Source organism: Pelmatolapia mariae, linkage group LG23 (assembly GCF_036321145.2).
Source record: "Pelmatolapia mariae isolate MD_Pm_ZW linkage group LG23, Pm_UMD_F_2, whole genome shotgun sequence".
Lineage (NCBI taxonomy): Eukaryota > Metazoa > Chordata > Actinopteri > Cichliformes > Cichlidae > Pelmatolapia > Pelmatolapia mariae.
The window spans coordinates 21236266-21261306 of record NC_086246.1 but is presented as its reverse complement, the minus strand read 5'-3'; the positions used below and the strand labels follow the sequence as shown (position 1 = coordinate 21261306).

Below are 25041 nucleotides of genomic sequence, written 5' to 3'. Positions count from 1 at the left end.
CAAAACAACTATAAAATCAAAAGAGGGCCAATCACAGATGTTATTTTTTTTTTTTGCATAAATAGAAGACAAATATGGGGTTGTATTAAAGTCCCTGGCAATACTTGTCCTGCTGTACTTTATACAGTTTAGGCTAAAATTATTAGCCCTTGTGAAATTAGACAACACTCTTGATTTCAATATAAAAATGACCATTAACAACAAGTGTTTGTTTTTATAGTGTATCTGTTTCCAAGATAACAATGTCCACTAAGTTTAATTAGGATATTTTATTGATAAACCGAGTTGAAACAAGAAAGGGCAAAAATGAGACATCCAAAATTATTATCCCTATGGCCAATAATAGACAATACTGTACCCTTTCTGAACCACAACCGACAACAATCTCTTTGAGTAGGTCTTTCCTAGGTTGGCACAGGTCTCCTGGGGGATTTTGGCCCATTCCTCCATTGCAAATCTTTCTAGCTGGTCTAAATTGCACGGTTTCCGATCATGGACATTCACTTTGAGCACTTGCCACAAATTTTCAATAGGACTGAGGTCTGGGCTCTGTGCGGGCCACTCCAGGATCTTGGTTTTGGTATCCTTGAGGAACTGTTGGACTAATTTCAATGTATGCTTTGGGTCATTGTCTTGTTCGAAGACCCAGCAATGACCTAAGCCTAGACTACGAGAAGATTTTTGCATATCCCCCCTCAAAATGTCAACATAATTTTCTTTTTTCATGATGGCATCCACCCGAACAAGGCTCCCTGTGCCTGAGGCTGCAAAATAGCCCCAAACCATGTTTAACTGTGGGAACTGTGTTCCTAGGGTTGAAGGCCTGTCCCTTTATTCGCCAAACATAAGCAACATCCATGTGCCCAAACAGTTCCAGTTTAGTCTTATCAGACCAAAACACAGACTTCCAAAACTCATCTTTACCTTTCAAATGTTCACGGGCAAACCTCAGTCGGGCTGTGATGTGCCGCTATTTGAGTAAAGGGGTTCTTCTGGGACAATGGACCTGAAGCCCACCATGATGAAGAGCCCTCACAACTGGGTTCCTTGAAACATCAACTCCAGAAGAGGCCAGGTCAGCAACAATTGTCTTGACAGATGTCCAGGGTTCCTTGCTGGCATCTCTGACTATTTTCCTCTCCAGAGCTCTTGAAATCTTGCACTTATGGCCAAGGCTAGGTATGTTTCTTACAGAATTTGTCTCCTTGTACTTGGCAATGATGCAACGTACAGCGGTTCTAGACACTGTGAATCGCTTGAAAATGGCAGTCTTCCCCCTTATCATGAGCCTGCACTATCTTCTTTCTGAGCTCAAGACTGATTTCGTTTGTCTTTGGCATGATTTGTAACAGTAGTCCCTCTCATGTGTTCAAGTGCCTTATTCCTTGGAGTCTTTTTATGCTTATTGAATGGTGTTAGGAAGCCAATTGACTGCAGAGGTGTGGTTTCAAAGCAGACTGGTTAATTACTGTAGGTGTGTTTTGAAAGCAAACATTCACATGGGGCTAATATTTTAAACCACACCATTTTTTACTGTATTTAATATAAGGCAAACCGAAAAATGTATTTTCCACTGCAAAATGTACAAAAAGCTACTAAATAGCACTGGTGAATGTTTGATTATATCAAGTTTCATCAATGCTGCAAACATTGAGAAGAAGTTTAGGAAAATGTTTCATAATTCCTGGAGAGCTAATAATTTTGGCCACAACTGTAAATATTGCTTTAGTCTGTTGTTAGGTATGTAACGTGATGACATCATACTACATGTACAGGCATATAGACATACAAGTACAAAGGTGTTATAAGTGCATAAGAGTGACAAATGGATCATTTTGGTCAGTAGGTGGTTGCTTGGCAATATGTGATATAGATAAGAACCACCAGAGGCCTAAGATGTAACTGTGTGCCAGTTTTGGCTGCTGCGCTCTTGATTGTGTAGAAGGAGGTCTCAGACGGAAATCGTTTTCATTCAGTGCATGATTGTTGAAATAATATAGGATCTAAGCGTGCAGTCTCACACTGTTCTTCAGTGAGTAGTAACTTCACATTACTAAAAACACCATCTGACATATAGCTGGATGAAAAGCCTGAGCCCACTCTGCCATCTTTACAGTAAATGAGAAGCTAGCCACTGGTCTGGTAATAAAATTCTGTCGAAGTCACTAATTAACACTCATTAGTTCAATCTGCTCAAAAAGACGTAGTAATAGTGGCTTCAGAAGCAATGATGTCAATATTTGCTTTTAAGTCCTGGCAAGCATGATAACAAGTGTACTTTGAAGTGCTTCCTATATCCTGTTCATAACTATGTCTTTTCAGATGGTTAAGTGAAACATTAAAGGGCTTTAATAACCCATTAGTGTTTAAAACTAAACTTCTAAGACAATGATGAAGGTCCCTGTTAAACTTTTAGAGCATTTTTGCCTGGGGTACTTACAATGGCCTGTTAACCTACAGCTCATAAACAATTTAACTTTTAAAGCCTTTATAAAGTACGGTTTATTTGAAAGTGTACTCAAAAGCTGAAAACTGTAACGACAAGAGGGAAAACGGTGGGGGAGAAAAATGAGGTTGAAGATGATGATGCTCAATCAGGGGTGTTATATCACTCTTGTTGGGTCCCTGTACAAAAATTACAGGGTGGTGTTTGAAGAGGATAAAGGGGCAACCTGGCAAATAGCTGAACCTCTTCCCTTTGACTGCATGCACATGCATGCACCGCTCCTCCCCGATGGGCGGCTCTGGGGGTCCTCCCCTCTGCTTCCCCAACCTCAACTCCTCCTGCAGGCGGCTGCTGCACCCACCTCAGAGAGTGCTCATCCCTACACCCTGCTGGCCTCCATCTCACTGCTCACTGTGGTGCTCAACCTGCTCGTTGTCATCCTCATCTCCCACTTCCAGCAGCTCCACACCTCGACCAACGACCTGCTCCTGTCCCTGGCAGTGTCCGACCTGCTGGTGGGGCTGCTGGTGATGCCCATCAAAGCCTGCACAACATCAAGACTTGTTGGCTGCTGGGGAGGCTGATGTGTGCTCTCAGTCCTTATTTGTCTTACTGCCTTATCTCTTTCTCGTTGGGCAGCATGGCTCTCATAGCTGTAGATCACTTTAAAGCCATCTGTGACCTGTGACTGAGTCATTTTTATCCGTAGGCACAAAAATGCTCAAGGTGCTGAGCAAAGAAAAAATGACTTCTCTACATGACAAATAATACAGATACAATACCTAAATAATAAACAAAAGCCCCCATTTGTGTTTTACTGTAACAAAACTATGTGCCGTTGCATATGAATGCATTTCACGGTGTTCATATTATTCTGTTCCTATAGCCAGTGCATTATCAATGATGATGAATACGCCCAAACAACCTGCTGGACTCCTTTTCCTTTGTGCATACTACAGCTGAAATGAATTAAACTAAAATCTAAGTTGAAAATTCCTGCTGTAAAACAGAATAAGTCACTACATTAGTACAAGTTTACCTGCTGGTATATGGCAAACTTTTCACCACAGTCCAGAGAAAAAAGCTGCTGCTTTCTCTCGGGACACGATATGGTCCTACTCTGTTAACACCCTGGTGAAGAAAGCCCATCAAGACTCTACTGCATCAGTGGATTGAAGACTTTAAACATCCGCTTTTGTTTGAGGGAATTCAGGAACTTCTACACTTGCTCTATAGAGAGGATTCTTAGCGGGACAACCGAACTGCACCTGATCTGACCTCTTGGCTCCTAGGAGGGTGGCCCACTCAGCCGAGAGGACCATCAAGTCCAACCTTCCAGATCTGCAGCACATTCAGTGCCATGAAAAAGTTTTTGCTCCCTTCCTGAGTTCTTATTTTTTACATATTTGTCTCACTTACATGTTTCAGATCATCAAAGATCTATATCAAGTCCGTTAGAGCAGATATGTCCATCTCTAGCTTTGAGCACAGCAGACCCATCTGCAGTTAAAACATTGCGAGAGGCAGCCAATCAGAAGAAGACCAGTCGCTTTAAAGACATAGTGACCCTAAAGAGAGGGGAGCTAAAACATCTTGGGCTGAAGGGCGGCAACAAGGCCCAACATGATACAAATGAGGTATTTTTTAACCATGAACTATGCAAAGCTACTCTAGAATTATCATGCAAAGGTACTGTAAAGTCAACATCACAGCTCCAATTACAGTTTTGGAGCATTCTAATGTTTTTCATTTTTTATATATATATATCAGTATGAACCCAATGGGTCAAATTCCAAGTTGTGAAAGGTTTATACAATACAGTACAGTTCTGAAATTAAAGATCAACTAAAATAAATCCCTGCTGAATTCATACAGAGGAAGGAGGAGAGGTGATGAAGTTTAAGACAAGAAGTTTCATCATTTAGGGACTTTTTAAAAAAGAGACAGAAAAATGGTGGTGTGTGTTTGAAGAAGATAAATGAAGACTCTTGAGCACAGTTGCAGGTCTTCCCTTTCTCTCTGATGGACGGCTCTGGGGGTCCTCCCCTCTGCTTCCCCAACCTCAACTCCTCCTGCAGGCAGCTGCTGCGACCCAGACCATTCTTCTCTACACTCTGATGGCCTCAGTCTCACTGCTCACTGTGGTGCTCAACCTGCTCGTGGTCGTCTCCATCTCCCACTTCAAGCAGCTCCACACCCCGACCAATGCCCTGCTACTGTCCCTGGCCGTGTCCGACCTGCTTTTGGGGCTGCTGGTGATGCCCATCGAGGGCCTGCACTACATCGAGACGTGTTGGCTGCTGGGGAGACTGATGTGTGCTCTCAGTCCTTATTTGTCTTACTGCCTCCTCTCTGTCTCTCTGGGCAGCATGGTGCTCATATCTGTAGATCGCTATATAGCCATCTGTGACCCTCTGCTCTATTCCTCAAAGATCACAGTGAACAGAGTGAAGCTTTCAGTCTGTTTCTGCTGGGTCTGCTCTCTTCTCTACAATTGCTGCATTCTCATGGAGCACATAGGGTGGCCAGACAGGTTCAGCTCCTGTCATGGGGAGTGTGTTGTGTTCATCAGCCGAACTTCAGGAACAGTAGATTTCTTTTTCTCATTTGTCGGCCCCTGTGGCGTAATGTTTATTCTGTACATGAAGGTGTTTGTGGTTGCTGTTTCTCAGGTGCGCGCCATTCAGTCACAGGTGACTGTGAGAGCAGCTCCAGCTGCTAAAAAATCAGAGTTGAAGGCAGCCAGGACACTCGGGATTGTGATAGTTGTTTTTCTAATGTGCTCCTGCCCTTATTATTATCCTTCCTTTGCAGGTGACGACACCTCTACGAGCTTGCCTTATTACACCTTGCTGTTTTGGATGGTGCTGACAAACTCTTGTGTTAACCCTGTGATTTATGTACTGTTCTACCTCTGGTTTAGGAGAGCTATCAAACTTATCGTCACCCTCAGAATACTGCAGCCTCACTCCAGAGAGGCCAAGATCCTGTAGGCAGCACTGAAACAAACCAGTCATTAGTCTTTTCTAAAAAACTGTTCTGCTGCTCCACAGAGATCCTTCACAGTGACCTCACGATCAAACACCACGTTCACCACATTAGTGTCTGTTGGGGAAATAATACACATGCAAATACTAAACTACAAAACATTCAAATGACTATAATCTATAGAAGTCCATCTTGATGAAGATGCCTTTTTCCACATTTTGTCACTACCAGAATACTCACATTTTTAAAAAGTGTATATTTTACTGCAAAATATAACCACAAGTTGTACAAAACTATCACATAAATGAAGTCACATGCTGTATATGCAATAATACTAAATGCTATAGATTAGTGTGATGCAATATAATAAATGCATGCATGATTAAACAGGCTGATCAGCGGGCCTTTTCAGATAAACTGTGTGTTTTAGCCTCTGCAGTGGCTAATGCTGATTAATTATTGTCACTGTTATTCAGCATTTCATTGGAGCTTTTATGTACTTGTCCTTCCAGCTGTGTTTTTCAACAATAACTGATCTGCAGTGGTCTTTGTCTCTGCCACGTTTCATTTAAATAACCGTGAAAACAAGCACTATGTAATACACAGTCCCCTCAAGAAATGGAGGGAAAAAGCGACACTATAGTTTGTTTATACAACATCACACATTCAAATTGCTACCTGCAGACTTGCAACAAAGGAAACCACTACCTGGTGTCTGCGTGAAGCAAGTCTGTGAAACTCAGCAGCTCAACAGTGGCTCAACAATACAGACAAATCTAAACTGAAGTAATAGAGAAGTCCCGTCTGTGTGCCTAACTAATACGAGGCACTCTATTCTCCTGTGAAAGAGAAGATAAGAATTAAATACAACAATGTTTGGTGTATGAATCAGGGGAGAGAAAAAAATTCAAATGTTGGATTTAATGGATAAATCAAGGCCAATAACATTTCAGCAAATATCAGCCCAGACCTGTGACTGAGTTATTTTTTTATCTGTAGGCACAAAAATGCTGAAGGTGCTGCTTATTTCTACAAGAGCAAAGAAAAAATGACTTCTCTACATAACAGATAACACAGATACAATACCTAAATAATAAACGAAAGCCCCAGTTTGTGTTTTACTGGACCCACAGTATGTGCTGTTGCATATGAATTAGTGCTATCAAAATTAACGCAAATTAATCTGCCATCGTGGTCAACACGATTCAAATTTTTAACGCAATTAATGCATCTCGAGTGCAAAATTACTCAAAATCCCTGCAATGTTTTTGTCAACGCATTTCGGGCAGTTTGTCCAAGTACAGTTACCTTCGCACATGCACAAATGGGCAGTTGATCTGGTAGTGACGGGCAGCTGATTCAATCAACTCAATGTGGAAAATGATAAACGCACATTGCCCCTCTCGATGGGAAATTTGAGTATTAAAAAAATAACAAGACGGAACAGTCGACCGACATAAAGCATTATGCACATTGTGCAAGAAGGAATTTTCTTTTCACCGAAGCACTTCCAGCTTAAAATATCACATTGACACAAAGCATACGTTAGTCGGGGATGCTGCTAGGACCTTGGCTAACATGTCATCCAACTTCCTTACCTATTAGTATATAGGTTTTTGTTTTTGTTGGGGGGGGGGGGGGGGGGGGGTTAAGTTGTATTTCACAGGAGAGAACCTGTGCTAAAAGACTGAAGAAAACTATTCAAATTCTCACAATGTACAATGCACCCGACCCCTATGGTGCCTCCTGCAGCTGGTGGGCCTGCAGTAAGATGGGCCCATGTCCCTTTTCTGGGCTGTGCCTGGCCAGGCCCCATGGACTAAGGTCCGGCCACCAGACGCTCTCCCTCGGGCACCCTCCCGGGTCCTGGCTTCAGGACGGGGCAGCGGGGCAACTCTATCCTGGGCAGGGTGAACTGCTCCCTCGATGGTCTTGTCATAGGGGTCTTCTGAATCGCTCTTTGACTGGTCCGTCACCCAGGACCAATTTGCCATGGGTGACCCTACCAAGGGGCAAAAGCCCCCAGACAACACGATAAGGTAGCAATTTGTGGAGGGCTCATCCAGACCTTCAGGTCCTTCATCTGCTGCTCCACCACAAATCAAGCCAGGGCGGATGAGAACTGCTTGCCATGAGGTGAGAGGCCAGTGTCACCCCCCTAGCCTTCCCTTCAGATTGTCTGTGCTCTCCCCGTGCCGACACAAGTAGATGGTTTGGGGCTGGACGTGGATGTTCATCAGGTAGTAAACAATCTTGCTCTGAATGTGATCCTGGATGCGGTTGACGAGAAAACGGCGACCCACATCGATTACCTTGATGAAGGAGGGATCCCTGTCATATCGATCGGAGTCCAGAGACTGGTAGCTCTTTTTGTAGCATTCAATTCTTTTCTGGAAATCCAGCATGGCTTCAGTCTTGTTGCAGTCCCGGTATGCCGGGCAGGACAACTTCCCTTCCATGATGTTCGACGCAATGACGCTGGGATCATCACACACAGACTCGATGAAGAAGATCTAAAAATCACTCTCTTCCCCAAACTTGAGGATCATGTCTCGCCTTTCTCTTGTTGTGTTGGTAGCATCAAAGACCGCTACTTGGCCACCTTCGTCCTTCAAATAGGACCTGACATCTCTCAAGGCTGCTAAGGCACACTACTGCCTGATTTTCATGGCACACTCATTGTCAGGCTTGAAGGTGCATTGTGAGCCGAGCAGCAGCCAGGAACGGAGGTCCTGGCGAACCAATCCCCGACTACCAAGACTGCCAATTGGGACATGGAATGTCACCTCTCTGGTGGGGAAGGTGCCTGAGTTAGTGCGTGAGGCTGAGAGGTACCAGCTAGATATAGTCGGGCTCACCTCATGGCTTGGGCTCTGGAACCAGCCTCCTGGAGAGGGGCTGGACTCTGTCTCAGTCTGGAGTTGCCCCTGGTGAGAGGCGGCGGGCTGGGGTGGGTATCTTGGTATCCCCTCGGCTTGCTGAAGGTATGTTGGGGTTTCTCCCAGTGGACGAGAGGGTTTGCTCCCTTCGCCTCCGGGTCGGGGAACGGGTCCTGACCGTCGTCTGTGTTTATGCGCCAAGTGGCGGTTCAGAGTACCCTGCCTTCTTGGAGTCCCTGGGTGGGGTATTGGAGGGTGCTCCTCCTGGGCACTCCGTTGTCCTACTGGGAGACTTCAATGCTCACATGGGCAATGAAAGTGAGACTTGGAGGGGCGTGATTGGGAGGAGCAGAGCTTCAACAGCATTCCGAGGGAGACTAGGGACACTGAGTCCGAATGGACCATGCGCTGAGCTGCGGTTGCAAGGTAGTTGGTTTGGGGATTACCACTGTCGTGGTGGTAATCCCCGAACCAAATGGTGGACACCAGAGGTGTCACTGAGGCAGTTAAACAACTCCTTGGTGGCAGAGCCCCTGGGGTGGATGAGGTCCGCCCCTAGTTCCTGAAGGCTCTGGATGTTGTAGGGCTGTCTTGGTTGACACGCCTCTACAATGTTGCTTGGAGATCAGGGGTAGTACCCCTGGACTGGCAGACCAGGGTGGTGGTTCCCATCCTTTAGAAAGGGGACTGGAGGTTGTGTTCCAATTACAGGGGAATCACACTCCTCAGCCGCCCTGGGAAAGTCTATGCCAGGGTGCTGGAGAGGAGAGTCCTTCCGTTAGTCAAACCTTGGATACAGGAGGAATGATCCGTTTTTTTTCCTGGTCGTGGAACACTGGATCAGCTCTTCATCCTCTCAAGGATACTTGAGGGTTCAAGGGAGTTTGCCCAACCAGTCTGCATGTGTTTCGTGGACTTGAAGAAGGCATTCGACCGTGTCCCTCGGGGGATCCTGTGGGGGGTGCTCCAGGAATATGCGGTGTCTGGTCCATCGCTACAGGCCATTGAGTCCTTATAGAACCGTTGCAAGAGCTTCATCCAGATAGCCGGCAACAAGTCGGACTCGTTCCTGATGGGTGATGGGCTTCACCAGGGCTGCCCTTTGTCACTGATTCTGTTCATAATTTTTATGGACAGAATTTCTGGGCATAGCCAAGTGGCGGAAGGCTTCCACTTGGGTGGTTTTAGGATATCATCTCTGTTTTTTGCGTATGATGTGGTTCTGTTGGCTTCATCGGGTAATGGCCTCCAGCTCGCCTTGGAACTGTTCGCAGCTGAGTGTGAAGTCGCAAGCGGGGGAGTTTAAGTATCTCAGGTACTTGTTCACGAGTGTCGGGAGAAGGGAGCGAGAGATCGATACACGGATTGGTGCGGCGGCCGCAGTGATACGGATGCTGTACCGCTGTCTGTTGTGGTGAAGAGAGAGCTGAGTGTAAAAGGGAAGCTCTCAATTTACCGTTCGATCTAAGTCCCTACCCTCACCTATAGTCATGAGCTGTGGGTAGTGACCGAAAGAATAAGATCACTAATACAAGCTGCGGAAATGGGCTTCCTCCGAAGGGTGGCTGGCCTCTCCCTAAGAGATAGGGTGAGAAGTTCGGCCTATTGCGATGAATTACAGAAAATTGTGAGATTAATTAGTTAATGTCACGGGACCTGATTCTGGGTGACCCAGGACCCGTAAGAAGTTATGGACATGTGTGTTTTTTGGTGCTGCTGCCTCCCGTTTCCATGTTTGTGTATCTATGTGGGTATGTGTCGGTGTGTCTGCCTGGAGCCTGGCCACACCTGCGGAGCAGAATTACACACGCCTGCAGCTGATCAGGCTCGTCAGGGGAGCTACATAGGAGTGTAGCTGAGAGCTTCTCGAAGCTGGATCGTACATGTGACTACCCGTCAGTTTCCCAGCTACAGTTAGTTTGAGTTTGCCGCGACCGTGGGATTGTACTAACGGCTGCCTCTGTTGTTTTTCCCAGGAGGAAAGTGGAGCACAGGAGGGCAGCAGACTCAAGTACAAGGGAGCGGAGACGTGGAGCACGGGGGAATGGACACTGCACGGGAGTCGGGAGCGCACAGGGGATTATTGTTGGATTGTTGTCACTCACTGTGAATAAAACGCACTGCATTCACCTCTAGAGTCCAGCGTTTGGGTCCTCCATCCCCACATTCCCCACGTGTTGCCTTGGCAAACCGTGACAGAACCCAGCGGACTCATCGGAGAGGTTCAGGAGGGAGGTGACAGATAAAATTAACGGACTCTGCGACCTGTAGCTTGCGGGAAAAAGTGCGTCGCACAGTGGAAAAGTGGCTGCCGGAAACACTGGCTTGTTTCCCTTGGGTAATGGAATGCCTCTTTCCAGTCGTCGCTGACTTCTTAATTAACACCCTCCACCTCCACTCTCCAACTCAGGCTGCTCTCCAGCCCGGCCAGCTGGCGGATCCTCAGCCTGACACGCCGGCCCTGGCACCGTCAAGGAAGCGACGCTCACGCCGCCGGTGCTCCTCACTGCAGCCGGATTCCCGGACTTTCCAACTGACGGCTGTGATGAATAATAAGGACAATTTTTCTCCACCCACTCCGTCTTTTTGTTTGTTAACAGAAGACTGTGAGACTGCAAACGCTAAAGTAGCCCGTCCATCGGCTAAGCCGTTTGAAGTTCAGCCATCTGCCCCACCTATAGCAGCCTCCACCCTGCTACCCACTCCAGCAGCCCAGGACGCTGTGGTGAGTAAGATTGGCTCTGCTAATTTTGCAAATTCCCTCCCTGTGACTATTAAAATGAAGGAGGAAGAAAGGAAGAAAAGAGTTGAGGAGGAAAGGATAAGAGTAGAGGCAAAGAAGAAGAGGCTTGCAGAGGTGGAGTGGGCTAAGATGGAAAAGAGAAGGCAGGAAGGGCAAGTACTGGCTGAGGAGAAGAGACTGGAGGAAAAAACTCCTGAGGTTGCTAATGTTAAAGAACTTGAGAACTTTAAAGTTCGTGGCTGCTGATGTATTGACTTTGTTTAGCTAAGCCTGACAGCCACAAGACATTTCTTCACTCCAGGGCTTCCACAGTGACTGAACTGGAGGCCTCAGCTAGCTCTGGGTTCCTGGAGATTGTTGCAGTTGCTGTGCCATTATTAGTTTCTCCATCAGCACAGCCTGTAGCTGTAACTCAGTCATCTGCCCAGCTTGAAGCTCAGTCAGCTGCCGAGCCTGTAGCTATAGCACAGTAAGCTGCCCAGTCTGTAGCACAGTTAGCTGCCCAGCCTGTAGCTCAGCCCATAGCTGTCCAGCCTGTAGCTCAGCCCATGGCAGCATGGCCTGTAACTCAGCCGGCAACACTGCCGCTTCCATCCTCTGCTGAATGCTCAGAGAAGCTCAGTCTGCCAGCAGAGGACTGCGGGGCGCTACCGGTGCTGGAACAGAATGTCTGCTCTGCACAGCCCCAGCTGCAGCATCATGAGCCGGCTGTGTGCCCTGTACAGTCACAGTCAGCATTCCCTTGGCCAGGGGTCTCCATACCTGCTGGTCACGTGTCTGTCGCTGCTGGAGGGTCCGATAGGCCGCTTCAGCCGTCACCGGCTTCACCGTCTGCAGTTGTTACACTGCCATCATCTCACCTGCCCGCAGCTGCTACACCGCCATCATCTCATCTGTCTGCAGCTGCCACACCACTCTTGGCTTCACCATCTGCCGAGGTGTTGGAGGTCGCAATTCCACCACCATCACAAACGCTCGTAGCAGAGACGCCGCCGCCAGGACCTGCTGAGTCGGAGCAGGAGGTCAGCGTGCCGGAGGGGCTCGTGCTGCCCGAGCAGGTCAGCGTGCCGGAGGGGCCCGTGCTGCCCGTGCAGGAGGTCAGCGAGCCGGAGGGACCTGGACGGCCTGCACGTCCACATCCACGTACAGCATGGCCTGCACGTCACGGATCGCCTGTCAGGCTGCTGCGGCGGCACCCACGGGAGCCACAACACCCCCGCCACTGGACTCTGCTTCGCCGCCAGTGGACTCATGGCAGGCCGCCGGAGCTGCAATGCCGCCGCTGGGGAGCGGAGACGTGGAGCACGGGGGAATGGACACTGCACGGGAGTCGGGAGCGCACAGGGGATTATTGTTGGATTGTTGTCACTAACTGTGAATAAAACGCACTGCATTCATCTCTAGAATCCAGCGTTTGGGTCCTCCATCCCCACATTCCCCACGTGTTGCCTTGGCAAACCGTGATAGTTAATTTTTTTAAATCTATTGACAGCACTAATATGAATGTATTTCACTGTGGGCTCCTTTTCCTTTGTGTGTACTGCAGCTGAAATTAATTAAAGTAAAATCCAAGTTCAAAATTCCTTCTGTAAAACAGAATAAGTCACTACATTAATACACGTTTGCCTGCTGGTATATGGCATTCTCTAGCTTTAAGCCCAGCAGACCCATCTGCATTGCCAGCATGATACAAATGAGGGTTTTTTTTAACCGTCAACTATGCAGAGCTGCTCTGCAATAATCATGCAAAGCTAGTGTAAAATCAACATCACAGCTCCACTTACAGTTTTGGAGCATTCTAGTGTTTTTCATTATTATATCAGCATAAACTCAATGGGTCAAAGTCCAAGTTGTGAAAGGCTTCGGGAGTACAACACACTACAGTTGTGAAACTTTTTCAAGGCTCAGCTAAAATAAATCCCTGCTGAATTTATACAGAGGAAGAAGGAGAGGTGATGAAGTTTAAGACAAGAAGTTTCATCATTCATAGGATGTTTAAAAAAAAAGGTGGGGGTGTGTTTGAAGAAGATAAATGAAGACTCTCGAGCACAGTTGCAGGTCTTCCCTTTCTCTATGATGGACGGCACTGGGGGTCCTCCCCTCTGCTTCCCCAACCTCAACTCCTCCTGCAGGCGGCTGCTGCGACCCACCTCCCAGGCCGCTCTTCTCTACACTCTGCTGGCTTCAGTCTCACTGCTCACTGTGGTGCTCAACCTGCTCGTGGTCGTCTCCATCTCCCACTTCAAGCAGCTCCACACCCCGACCAATGCCCTGCTCCTGTCCCTGGCCGTGTCCGACCTGCTTTTGGGGTTGTTGGTGATGCCCATCGAGGGCCTGCGCTACATCGAGACGTGTTGGCTGCTGGGGAGGCTGATGTGTGCTCTCAGTCCTTATTTGGCTTACTGCCTCCTCTCTTTTTCTCTGGACAGCATGGTACTCATATCTGTAGATCGCTATATAGCCATCTGTGACCCTCTGCTCTATTCCTCAAAGATCACAGTGAACAGAGTGAAGCTTTCAGTCTGTTTCTGCTGGGTCTGCTCTCTGCTCTACAATGGCTGCATTCTCATGGAGCACATACGATGGCCAGACAGGTTCAGCTCCTGTCATGGGGAGTGTGTTGTGTTCATCAGCTACACTTCAGGCACAGTAGATCTCTTTTTGTCATGTGTTGCCCCCTTTGCTGTAATGTTTATTCTGTACATGAGGGTGTTTGTGGTTGCTGTTTCTCAGGTGCGTGCCATTCAGTCGCAGGCAGCTGTGAGAGCAGCTCCAGCTGCTAAAAAATCAGAGTTGAAGGCAGCCAGAACACTCGGGATTTTGATAGCTGTGTTTCTAATGTGCTTCTGCCCTTATTATTATCCTTCCTTTACAGGTGTGGACACCTTTACAAGCTTGCCTTATTACGCTGTGCTGTTTTGGATCATGCTAATAAATGCTTGTGTGAACCCTGTGATTTATGTTCTGTTTTACCCCTGGTTTAGAAGAGCTATCAGATTCATCGTCACCCTCAAAATACTGCAGCCTCACTCCAGAGATGTCAAAATCCTGTAGACAGTCCAATACAACTTAAAGGTGAAAATTTATCATGAAAATTGAAAAATGATTAAATGTGGGTGTACATCTGCCCAGCATCACCTTTTGTTCAGTACATAATGAGCAGCAGTGCAGACCCGCGCAGGTAGTGGTCCTGCATGCAGATCTCCTGTGCACCTGAAATTGCAGGAATTAAATGCATGCACCAACCTTTAATTTAACTCCTCATAAATATGTGCTAAGTTGCAATAAAAGAGGTTAGTCAGTTTGCTTCCTGTTAATGGCTTTTTTTTTCTTCATAATCTCTGTGAAGGTATTAAAGTCTGCTTATTTTGTTGTCATTTATTGTCACACAGTCTGACTGTAAAGGGCTCTTTCAGACTTTACTTTGCTGAATCAAAAACATTGTCATTGTATGAGAAATACCTGCAGCTGTCTTACTCTTTCAATCTGAAAATCTTCTCAACATGTTAAATATTATGTCTAACAAACCACATTTACAATCCTTGAAATAAAAATAGAAATACCCAAACTCGTATCACACTGTGCTTTCTCAAGGATCCATACAACCTGCACACAGCAACAAACTAACTCATACCACAATACTTCCAGCACATGTCTGAGTGCAAACTATCAACGTAAGTGAGTATTTAGAGGTTAAAGGTGGACAGCAGCATAGTAAACACATGGAACAGATTTTCTTATCAATATGATGATTTGGCTTTCTAGTGGAGTTTCTTTGCACTTCTTATTTAGACAATAATATTATTATTAGTAGTAGTAATAATCATCATCATCATCATCATCATCATCATAATATTACTATGTGGATCAATGTTAATATGTGAAATCTATTCTACTAAGAAGGTTTCTGGGTTTTTTGATATAGCTTCTTGAACAAATGAAAAAAGTGATAAATTATAATCATTTGTGTGTATCTATCTATAGATAGGTAGAAACACACACATTAGGCACTTGTGAAAAAGCCCTCGCGGAATAAATGTGATTATAATTAATCACCCTAGCAAGTTTGGTAACTGTCAAACTTGCTAAATTTTCTGAACTTGTATTAATTCAAGATTATCTTTGTTTAATATAAAAAATATAAAAAATTTATATGATGACCTGAAACTTCTAAGTCTGACAAATATACATAACAACTAAGAATTCAAAAGAGGGAAAATCACAGATTTTATTTCCTAAATGCATAAATAGAAAACAAATATGGTGTTGATTGTATTACAATCCTATTATTGTGGGTCCCTGGTATTACTTGTCCTGCTGTATTATATAAATCTTGCTTTAGTCTGTTGTTAGGTAGGTAAAGTGATGACATCATATTACATATATAGGTATATAGACACAAATGCAGAAAGGTGTTTTATAAGGTGTTATAAATGCATGAGTGCTACAAATGGATCATTTTGGTCAGTAGGTGGTTGCTTGGCAATATGTGATATAGATAAGAACCATCAGAGGTCTAAGATGTAACTGTGTGCCAGTTTTGGCTGCTGCAGTCTTGATTGTGTAGGAGGAGGTCTCAGACGGAAATCGTTTTCACTCAGTGCATGATTGTTGGAATAATATAGGATCTAAGCGTGCAGTTTCACACTGTTCTTCAGTGAGTAGTAACTTCATATTACTAAAAACACCATCTGACATATAGCTGGATGAAAAGCCTGAGCCCACTCTGCCATCTTTACAGTAAATGAGAAGCTAGCCACTGGTCTGGTTAGATTAGGCTCCCCAAAATGTAATAAAATTCTGTTGAAGTCACCAATTAACACTCATTAGTTCAATCTGCTCAAAAAGACGTAGTAATAGTGGCTTCAGAAGCAATGGTGTCAATATTTGCTTTTGAGTCCTTGCAAGCAGGCTAACAAGTGTACTTTGAAGTGCTTCCTATATCCTGTTCATAACTGTCTTTTCAGACAGTTAAGTGAAACATTAAAGGGCTTTAATAACCTCTTAGTGTTTAAAACTAAACTTCTAAGACAATGATGAAGGTCCCTGTTAAACTTTAAGAGCATTTTTGCCTGGAGTACTTATAATGGCCTGTTAACCTACAGCTCATAAACAATTTAACTTTTGAAGTGTTTGTAAAGTACAGTTTATTTGAAAGTGTACTGTAACTGTAACGACAACAGAGAAAATAGAGGGGATGAAGATGAGATTGAAGATGATGATGCTCAATCAGGGGTGTTACATCACTCTTGTTGGGTCCCTGTAAAAATTACAGGGTGGTGTTTGAAGAGGATAAAGGGGCAACCTGGCAAATAGTTGAACCTCTTCCCTTTGACTGCATGCACATGCATGCACTGCTCCTCCCCGATGGATGGCTCTGGAGGTCCTCCCCTCTGCTTCCCCAACCTCAACTCCTCCTGCAGGCAGCTGCTGCGACCCACCTCCCAGATCGTTGTTCTCTACACCCTGCTGGCCTCCATCTCCCTGCTCACTGTGGTGCTCAACCTGCTTGTCGTCATCTCCATCTCCCACTTCAGACAGCTTAACACCTCGACCAACACCCTGCTCCTGTCCCTGGCTGTGTCCGACCTGCTGGTGGGGCTGCTTGTGATGCCCATCGAGGGCCTGCACTACATCGAGACGTGCTGGCTGCTGGGGAGGCTGATGTGTGCTCTCAGTCCTTATTTGTCTTACTGCCTTATCTCTGTCTCTCTGGGCAGCATGGTGCTCATATCTGTAGATCGCTATATAGCCATCTGTGACCCTCTGCTCTATTCCTCAAAGATCACAGTGAACAGAGTGAAGCTTTCAGTCTGTTTCTGCTGGGTCTGCTCTCTTCTCTACAATGGCTGCATTCTCATGGAGCACTTAGGGTGGCCAGACAGGTTCAGCTCCTGTCATGGGGAGTGTGTTGTGTTCATCAGCCGAACTTCGGGTACAATAGATCTCTTTTTCTCATTTCTCGGCCCATGTGCCTTAATGTTTGTTCTGTACATGAGGGTGTTTGTGGTTGCTGTTTCTCAGGTGCGAATCATTCGGTCGCAGGCAGCTGTGAGAGCAGCTCCAGCTGCTAAAAAATCAGAGCTGAAGGCAGCCAGGACACTCGGGATTTTGATAGCTGTGTTTCTAATGTGCTTCTGCCCTTATTATTATCCTTCCTATGCAGGTGACGACACCTCTATGAGCTTACATTATTATGCTCTATTCTCGTGGATAATGCTGACAAATTCTTGTGTGAACCCTGTGATTTATGCTCTGTTCTACCCCTGGTTTAGAAGAGCCATCAGATTCATCGTCACCCTCAGAATACTCCAACCTCACTCCAGAGAGGTCAAGATCCTGTAGGCAGCACTGAAACACACCAGTCATTAGTCTTTTCTTTAATAAAAAAAAAACAAAAAACTATGCCACTGCTCCACAGAGATCCTTCACAGTGGCCTCACGATCAAACAATGTTCGCCACACTTGCGTCTGTTGGGGAAATAATACACATGGAAATACTAAGCTAGAAAACATTCAAATGACTATGATCTATAGAAGTCCATCTTGATGAATTTTGTCACTACCAGAATACTCACATTTTTAAAAAGTGCATATTTTACTGCAAAATATAACCACAAGTTGTACAAAACTATCACATACGTGAAGCCACATGCTGTATATGCAATAATAGTAAATGCTAGATTACTGTGATGCAATATAATAATAAATGCATGTTGAAAAAACCGTGTGATCAGTCAGCCTTTTCAGATAAACTGTGTGTTTTAGCCTCTGCAGTGGCTAATGCTGATTAATTATTGTCACTGTTATTCAGCATTTCATTGGAGCTTTTATGTACTTGTCCTTCCAGCTGTGTTTTTAAACAATAACTGATCTGCAGTGGTCTTTGTCTCTGCCACGTTTCATTTAAATAACCGTGAAAACAAACTCTATGTAATACACTGTCCCCTCAAGAAATGGAGGGAAAAAGCGACACTATAGTTCGTTCGTAGAACATCACACATCCAGATTGTCTGTGGATATTAAAGAAAATCACTTCCCTGTGTCTGTGTGAAGCAGGTCTGTGAAACTCAGCAGCTCAACAGTGGCTCAGAAATACAGACAAATCTAAACTGAAGTAATAGAGAAGTCCCGTCTGTGTGCCTAACTAATACGAGGCACTCTATTCTCCCGTGAAAGAGAAGATAAGAATTTAATACAACAATGTTTGGTGTATGAATCAGGGGAGAGAAAAAAATTCAAATGTTGGATTTAATGGATAAATCAAGGCCAATACCATTTCAGCAAATATAAGCCCAGACCTGTGACTGAGTCATTTTTTATCTGTAGGCATAAAAATGCTGAAGTGCTGCTTATTTCTACAAGAGCAAAGAAAAAATGATTTCTCTACATGACAGATAACACAGATACAATACCTAAATAATAAACAACCCCCCCCAATTTGTGCTTCACTGACCCACAGTATGTGGTGTTGCATATGAATGCATTTCACGGTGTTCATATTATTCTGTTCCTATAGCCAGTGCATCATTTACTGAGATGAATGCTCCCAAATAACATGCTGGACTCCTTTTACTTTGTGCGCACTGCAGCTGAAATGAATTAAAGTAAAATCTAAGTTTAAAATTCCTGCTGTAAAACAGAATAAGTCAATACATTACAGCCTGCTGGAACATGGAAAACTTTGCACCAAAAATCTGCTGCTTACATCTTTCTGGACATGAAATGGTCCTACTGTGTTAACACACTGGTAAAGAAAACCCATCAAGACTCTACTACAAGCCTATTCAAATGGTGGCCCACGGGCCACATGCGGCCCAGAAGCAACCTGCGAGTGGCCCTGCCTGTGGTCCTGGCAGAAACACAGAGAAAACGCAAAAAATTAATTAATTTAAAAAAAATTAGAAAAAAGAATTCCTACAGCGTGGTGTAGACTGTGAATGCAACACGCCTAGTAGCCTAGCAATATTTAAACCACAATGCACCGTGATGTAAACATATTAAACTATCATCGTAATGTATGATGTGACAACAGCATGTCTTTCTCAGTCCAAAAGCGTAAAATTGACAATGAAAACCGTCGGTTTAAACCTGCCTGGACTGACAAATACTTATTCATTTTACTGCCAAATCCAAATACCAAACCTATGTGTTTAATTTGCAGTGAGTGTGTTGCGGTACCTACGAAGGCATCACAATGACAAAAACCAGACTTCCTGCACAAACTTTCCAGAGCAATCTCAGGAGAGGGCTGCAAAAGTACAGTTTAATTGCGAAATTAATAATCTTACAACCGGAGTTGTACTACCATGGTGAGGTCCTGTACAGCCCAAGAGAGAGCTGCAGCAGCTTCCCTTCTTGTTTGCTGGATCTTGGCGAAGAAGAAAAGGCCTTTCACAGATTCTGAAACAGTGACATACTGCATGCTGGCCAAGGTGGATGCAGTGATATGTGACGAATAAATTAAAGTAAGTGTGACATCTGCTATTAAAAACGTACCCCTGTCAGACAGTTCAAATATTCATAGAGTTGAAGTTCTGGCTTCAGACGAGTTTGAAATGCTGTTAGATGACCTGAAGAAAACTGATGTAATGTCTATAGCAGAAGATGGGTTCACAGACAGAACTGATAATGCACAGTTGTGCATATATGTCCGTTTTTTGGATGGCAAATTGCTCGTCTTACTACCGTTAGAGGGACACACAGCTGGCAAAATAATGTTTGAGAAGATGTCAGCTTTTTTTGAGGAAAATGGTCTGGAAATGAAGCGTGTCTGTATACTTGTGATGGATGGGGCTCCATCCATGGCAGGAAAAGTGAGTGGTCAGCAAAATATTTATTTTAATTTGAAAGGGAATTATCAAAATGTTTTTTTGTTATTATTTGAAATGTGCAAAAAAAAAAAAAAGTTTGGTTATAACCCCCCCCCCCCCTTTTTTTAATGGACCTTTTGGTGTGCATTTGTGAGAGGTCACCAGATTTACAGGGGAAAAGAGAATAAAAAATGACTTGTTTTTCAATACAGTTGTGTGGGTTTAAAAATGATCATGATCTACTGCTTACTGGCTGCAAAAAAATATCTGGCCCAGATAAATTCCTCGGTTTGAAAATCTGGCCCAACTAACTTTTTAGTTGATTAGTCATGCTCTACTGCATCAGTGGCTTGAAAGACTTGAAACTTCCGCTTGTGTTGGGTGGGACTTGGGGACTTCTACACTTGCTCTATAGAGAGGATTCTTAGTGTAATAACATATATAATAACTTAGGAGGGTGGCCCACTCAGCTGAGAGGACCATCAAGTCCAACCTTCCTGATCTGCAGCGCATTCTGTGCCATTAAAAAGTTTTTGCCCCCTTCCAGCCGGACCACAAACTCGCTCACCACTTTTAAATCATGTCTCAAAACCCATCTATTCAGAACTGCATACGCCTGATCTGTCTTAGTCCATTTTTACCTTGCTCAGCTTTTATAGTTTTATGCTTGTGTTTTGTTTTGTTTTACCTTATGTCTAAATTTTATTTGGCCATGGTCATTATATTGCTGCTATTGTTCTTGTGTTATTGTAAGGTGATCATGAGGGTCTTAAAGGCACCTATAAATGTATTATTATTATTATTATTATTATTATTACTGAGTTCAAATTTTGTGCATACAGTGGGATGCAAAAGTTTGGGCAACCTTGTTAATAGTCATTATTTTCCTGTATAAATCATTGGCTGTTACAATAAAAAATGTCAGTTAAAGTATATCATATAGGAGACACACACAGTGATATTTGAGAAGTGATTTCTGGACATTGGTCAGAATCTGCTGATACTGAGTGGAATCCATGTGTCCCTCAACTGTGACAAGGTTCCCAGTCCCTGCACTGGCCACACAGCCCCACAGCATGATGGAACCACCACCATATTTTACTGTAGGTAGCAGGTGTTTTTCTTGGAATGCTGTGTCCTTTTTCCTCCATGCATAACGCCCCTTGTTATGCCCAAATAACTCAATTTTAGTTTCATCAGTCCACAGCACCTTATTCCAGAATGAAGCTGGCTTGTCCAAATGTGCTTTAGCATACCTCAAGCAGCTCTGTTTGTGCTGTGGGCGGAGAAAAGGCTTCCTCTGCGTCGCTCTCACATACAGCATCTCCTTGTGTAAAGTGTGCCGAACGATGCACAGTGACTCCATCTGCTGCAAGATGATGTTGTAGGTCTTTGGTGCTGGTCTGTGGGTTGACTGTGACTGTTTTCACCATTCGTCGCTTCTGTCTATCCGAGATTTTTCTTGGTCTGCCACTTCGAGCCTTAACTTGAACTGTGCCTGTGGTCTTCCATTTTCTCAATATGTTCCTAACTGTGGAAACAGACAGCTTAAATCTCTGAGACAGCTTTCTGTATCCTTCCCCTAAACCATGATGGTGAACAATCTTTGTCTTCAGGTCATTTGAGAGTTGTTTTGATGTTGCTACTCTTCAGAGGAAATTAAAAGAGGAGGGAAACTTACAATTGACCCCCTTAGATACTCTTTCTCATTATTGGATTCACCTGTGTATGTAGGTCAGGGGTCACTGAGCTTACCAAGTCAATTTGAGTTCCAATAATTAGTTCTAAAGGTTTTGGAATCAATAAAATGACAACAGTGCCCAAATTTATGCACCTGCCTGATTTTGTTTAAACAATTATTGCACACTTTCTGTAAATCCAATAAACTTCATTTCACTTCTCAGATATCACTGTGTGTGTCTCCTATGTGATATATTTACCTTAGATTTTTTATTGTAACAACCAACGATTTATACAGGAAAATAATGACTATTAACAAGGTTGCCCAAACTTTTGCATCCCACTGTATTTGTCACACTTACATGTTTCAATTCATCAAAGATCTATATCTGTCACAGTTGTGATGGCAAACAGCAGGGAAGGAGGACCTACAATCCTCATGTGTGGCCAGCAGGGCCACACCCACCGGGCCTTAAGGTGTCTGTAACCCAGCTTACCGGATACAGCCGCACCCACACACCCACACACACCCACACATACACCTGCCTACACATATAAACCTAGAAAACAGGGAAAGCAGCACAGTGCAGCAAAAAAAAACATAATTTAACCCTTTAATGCCCTTTGTATCATATTTGATACATGAGTTTGATAGACCTCTATCTCATCAACATGATCAATACTTGCCATCATTTCAAAATGTTATGGACAAAACTTTTTTTTTGTCTAAAAATAACATTGTTGTTAAAAAAAAGTTGCCAAAAATGACCAACGTATCAAATGCGATACAAAAACTTCTATAATAAATATATAATAACAATATATCATACACAACATGTTATAGCAAAACAATTTTTGTGGATTTTGTTATAAGGGCTAATAAACATCTCAGTTCCAAAAATTCAGAATTTTCTGGCTATTTTTTGATGGGTTGGGTCTTACAGGGATAATATAAGTCACCAACTGATCATGGACCCTGGGTGTCTCAGACCCAGGTCCCTGACAGTACCCTGCTGGGTCCATGTTTGGCTGGATCGTTCTGTCACGGTTTTCCACGCTCCTCCTGGGAGGAAATAACAAAGGCAGCCATCAAGAAACTCAACTACAGCAGGCATAAACTCACAAAACTTGGCATACTAGGAAAACTGACGTGGAGTCTCACACAACAACCCAGCGTTGGTGAGATCTCAATCACACTCTTAAATAGCTCCCCCTACGAGGCTGATCAGCTGCAGGTGTGTGGCATAATTTTCAGGTGTGGCCAGCCACCTGGCAGGGCCGCACCCACACATACACCTGCCTATACATATAAGCCTGGAAAACAGGGAAAGCAGCACAGTGCAGCAAAAACACAAAATATAATATAAGTCACCAACTAATCATGGACCTGGGTCCCTCAGACCCAGGTCCATGATAATATCATGTGCATTAGAGCAGATATGTCTCTAGCTTTGAGCACAGCAGTGTCCCCTGCAACATCCTGAGTGAAGCATCTTGATTACGAGGGGCAGCCAATTAAAAGAAGAACAGTCGGTTTAAAGACAGGGTGACCCTAAAGAGAGAGGAGCTAAAACATCTTGGGCTGAAGGGCTGCAACAAGGCCCAGCATCATTCAAATGAGGTCTTTTTTAACCATGAACTATGCAAAGCTACTCTAGAATCAACATAAAAGCTCCAATTACAGTTTTGGAACATTCTAGTGTTTTTCATTATTATATCAGTATAAACACAAATTCCAAGGTTCGAAAGGTGTCGGGAGTACAACTTATAGATTAATATTAATATTTAAATAGTCAAGTAAGTGGTTAATAGCACAGTTCTGAAACTTTTCTCGAAGCTCAACTAAATTAAAACCCAGCTGAATTTATACAGAGGAAGAAGGACAAGTGATGAAAACAAAGACAAGAAGTTTCATCATTCATGTTTAAAAAAAAGAAAAAGTAAAAAATGACGGCATGTGTTTGAAGAAGATAAATGAAGACTCTTGAGCACAGTTGCAGGTCTTCCCTTTCTCTCTGATGGACGGCACTGGGGGTCCTCCCCTCTGCTTCCCCAACCTCAACTCCTCCTGCAGGCGGCTGCTGCGACCCACCTCCCAGACCTTTCTTCTCTACACTCTGCTGGCTTCAGTCTCACTGCTCACTGTGGTGCTCAACCTGCTCGTGGTCGTCTCCATCTCCCACTTCAAGCAGCTCCACACCCCGACCAACGCCCTGCTTCTGTCCTTGGCCGTGTCCGACCTGCTGGTGGGGCTGCTTGTGATGCCCATCGAGGGCCTGCGCTACATCAAGACGTGCTGGCTGCTGGGGAGACTGATGTGTGCTCTCAGTCCTTATTTGTCTTACTGCCTTATCTCTGTCTCTCTGGGCAGCATGGTGCTCATATCTGTAGATCGTTATATAGCCATCTGTGACCCTCTGCTCTATTCCTCAAAGATCACAGTGAACAGAGTGAAGCTTTCAGTCTGTCTCTGCTGGGTCTGCTCTCTTCTCTACAATGGCTGCATTCTCATGGAGCACTTAGGGTGGCCAGACAGGTTCAGCTCCTGTCACGGGGAGTGTGTTGTGTTCATCAGCCGAACTTCAGGTACAATAGATCTCTTTTTCTCATTTCTCGGCCCCTGTGCCTTAATGTTTGTTCTGTACATGAGGGTGTTTGTGGTTGCTGTTTCTCAGGTGCGTGCCATTCAGTCACAGGTGACTGTGAGAGCAGCTCCAGCTGCTAAAAAATCAGAGTTGAAGGCAGCCAGGACACTCGGGATTGTGATAGCTGTGTTTGTAATGTGCTTCTGCCCTTATTATTATCCTTCCTATGCAGGTGACGACACCTCTACGAGCTTGCCTTATTACGCTGTGCTGTTTTGGATTGCACTGACAAACTCTTGTGTGAACCCTGTGATTTATGTACTGTTCTACCCCTGGTTTAGAAGAGCTATCAGATTCGTCGTCACCCTCAGAATACTCCAACCTCACTCCAGAGAGGTCAAGATCCTGTAGGCAGCACTGAAACACACCAGTCATTAGTCTTTTCTGAAAAAAAAAACAAAAAACAACCTTTCTGCTGCTCCACAGAGATCCTTCACAGTGACCTCACGATCAAACACAACGTTCACCACATTAGTGTCTGTTGGGGAAATAATACACATGCAAATACTAAACTACAAAACATTCAAATGACTATGAGGATGGACTATGAGTCCATCCTGATGAAGATGCCTTTTTCCACATTTTGTCACTACCAGAATACTCACGTTTTTGAAAAGTGCATATTTTACTGCAAAATATAGCCACAAGTTGTACAAAAATATCATATAAATGAAGCCACATGCTGTATATGCAATAATAGTAAATGCTAGTTTACTGTGATGCAATATAATAATAAATGCATGCATGATTAAACAGGCTGATCAGCGGGCCTTTTCAGATAAACTGTGTGTTTTAGCCTCTGCAGTGGCTAATGCTGATTAATTATTGTCACTGTTATTCAGCATTT

General features: G+C 44.3%; 4 protein-coding genes and 1 pseudogene across 4 annotated transcripts; 4 read left to right on the top strand and 1 right to left on the bottom strand.

Annotated features, from left to right (window-relative positions):
• The first annotated feature begins 2734 nt into the window (after positions 1 to 2734).
• On the top strand, positions 2735 to 5439 carry LOC134620470 (trace amine-associated receptor 13c-like). Its single transcript, XM_063466640.1, has 2 exons — positions 2735 to 2815; positions 4543 to 5439. Exons 1-2 carry the CDS (start codon positions 2735 to 2737, stop codon positions 5437 to 5439), a joined length of 978 nt encoding a protein of 325 aa, XP_063322710.1.
• Positions 5440 to 7168: 1729 nt separating this feature from the next.
• Positions 7169 to 15789, bottom strand: LOC134621189 (6-phosphofructo-2-kinase/fructose-2,6-bisphosphatase 3-like; annotated as a pseudogene).
• On the top strand, positions 13133 to 14110 carry LOC134620774 (trace amine-associated receptor 13c-like). Its single transcript, XM_063467068.1, has one exon. The coding sequence runs from the start codon at positions 13133 to 13135 to the stop codon at positions 14108 to 14110; it is 978 nt and encodes a 325-aa protein (XP_063323138.1).
• Positions 15790 to 16423: 634 nt separating the features above from the next.
• Positions 16424 to 17401, top strand: LOC134620976 (trace amine-associated receptor 13c-like). Its single transcript, XM_063467361.1, has one exon. It carries the CDS (start codon positions 16424 to 16426, stop codon positions 17399 to 17401), a length of 978 nt encoding a protein of 325 aa, XP_063323431.1.
• A 6166-nt stretch (positions 17402 to 23567) lies between these two features.
• Positions 23568 to 24545, top strand: LOC134620984 (trace amine-associated receptor 13c-like). Its single transcript, XM_063467372.1, has one exon. It carries the CDS (start codon positions 23568 to 23570, stop codon positions 24543 to 24545), a length of 978 nt encoding a protein of 325 aa, XP_063323442.1.
• The last annotated feature ends 496 nt before the right edge of the window (positions 24546 to 25041 follow it).

What these genes read in the sequence shown, in the direction of transcription:
- LOC134620470 (XM_063466640.1), top strand. Translation starts at nt 2,735, where the DNA reads ATGGGCGGCTCTGGGGGTCCTCCCCTCTGCTTCCCCAACCTCAACTCC. An exon ending in TGCTGCACCCACCTCAGAGA is followed by an intron (nt 2,816 to 4,542) that starts GTGCTCATCCCT and finishes GCTGCGACCCAG; the next exon opens with ACCATTCTTCTCTACACTCT.
- LOC134620774 (XM_063467068.1), top strand. Translation starts at nt 13,133, where the DNA reads ATGGACGGCACTGGGGGTCCTCCCCTCTGCTTCCCCAACCTCAACTCC.
- LOC134620976 (XM_063467361.1), top strand. Translation starts at nt 16,424, where the DNA reads ATGGATGGCTCTGGAGGTCCTCCCCTCTGCTTCCCCAACCTCAACTCC.
- LOC134620984 (XM_063467372.1), top strand. Translation starts at nt 23,568, where the DNA reads ATGGACGGCACTGGGGGTCCTCCCCTCTGCTTCCCCAACCTCAACTCC.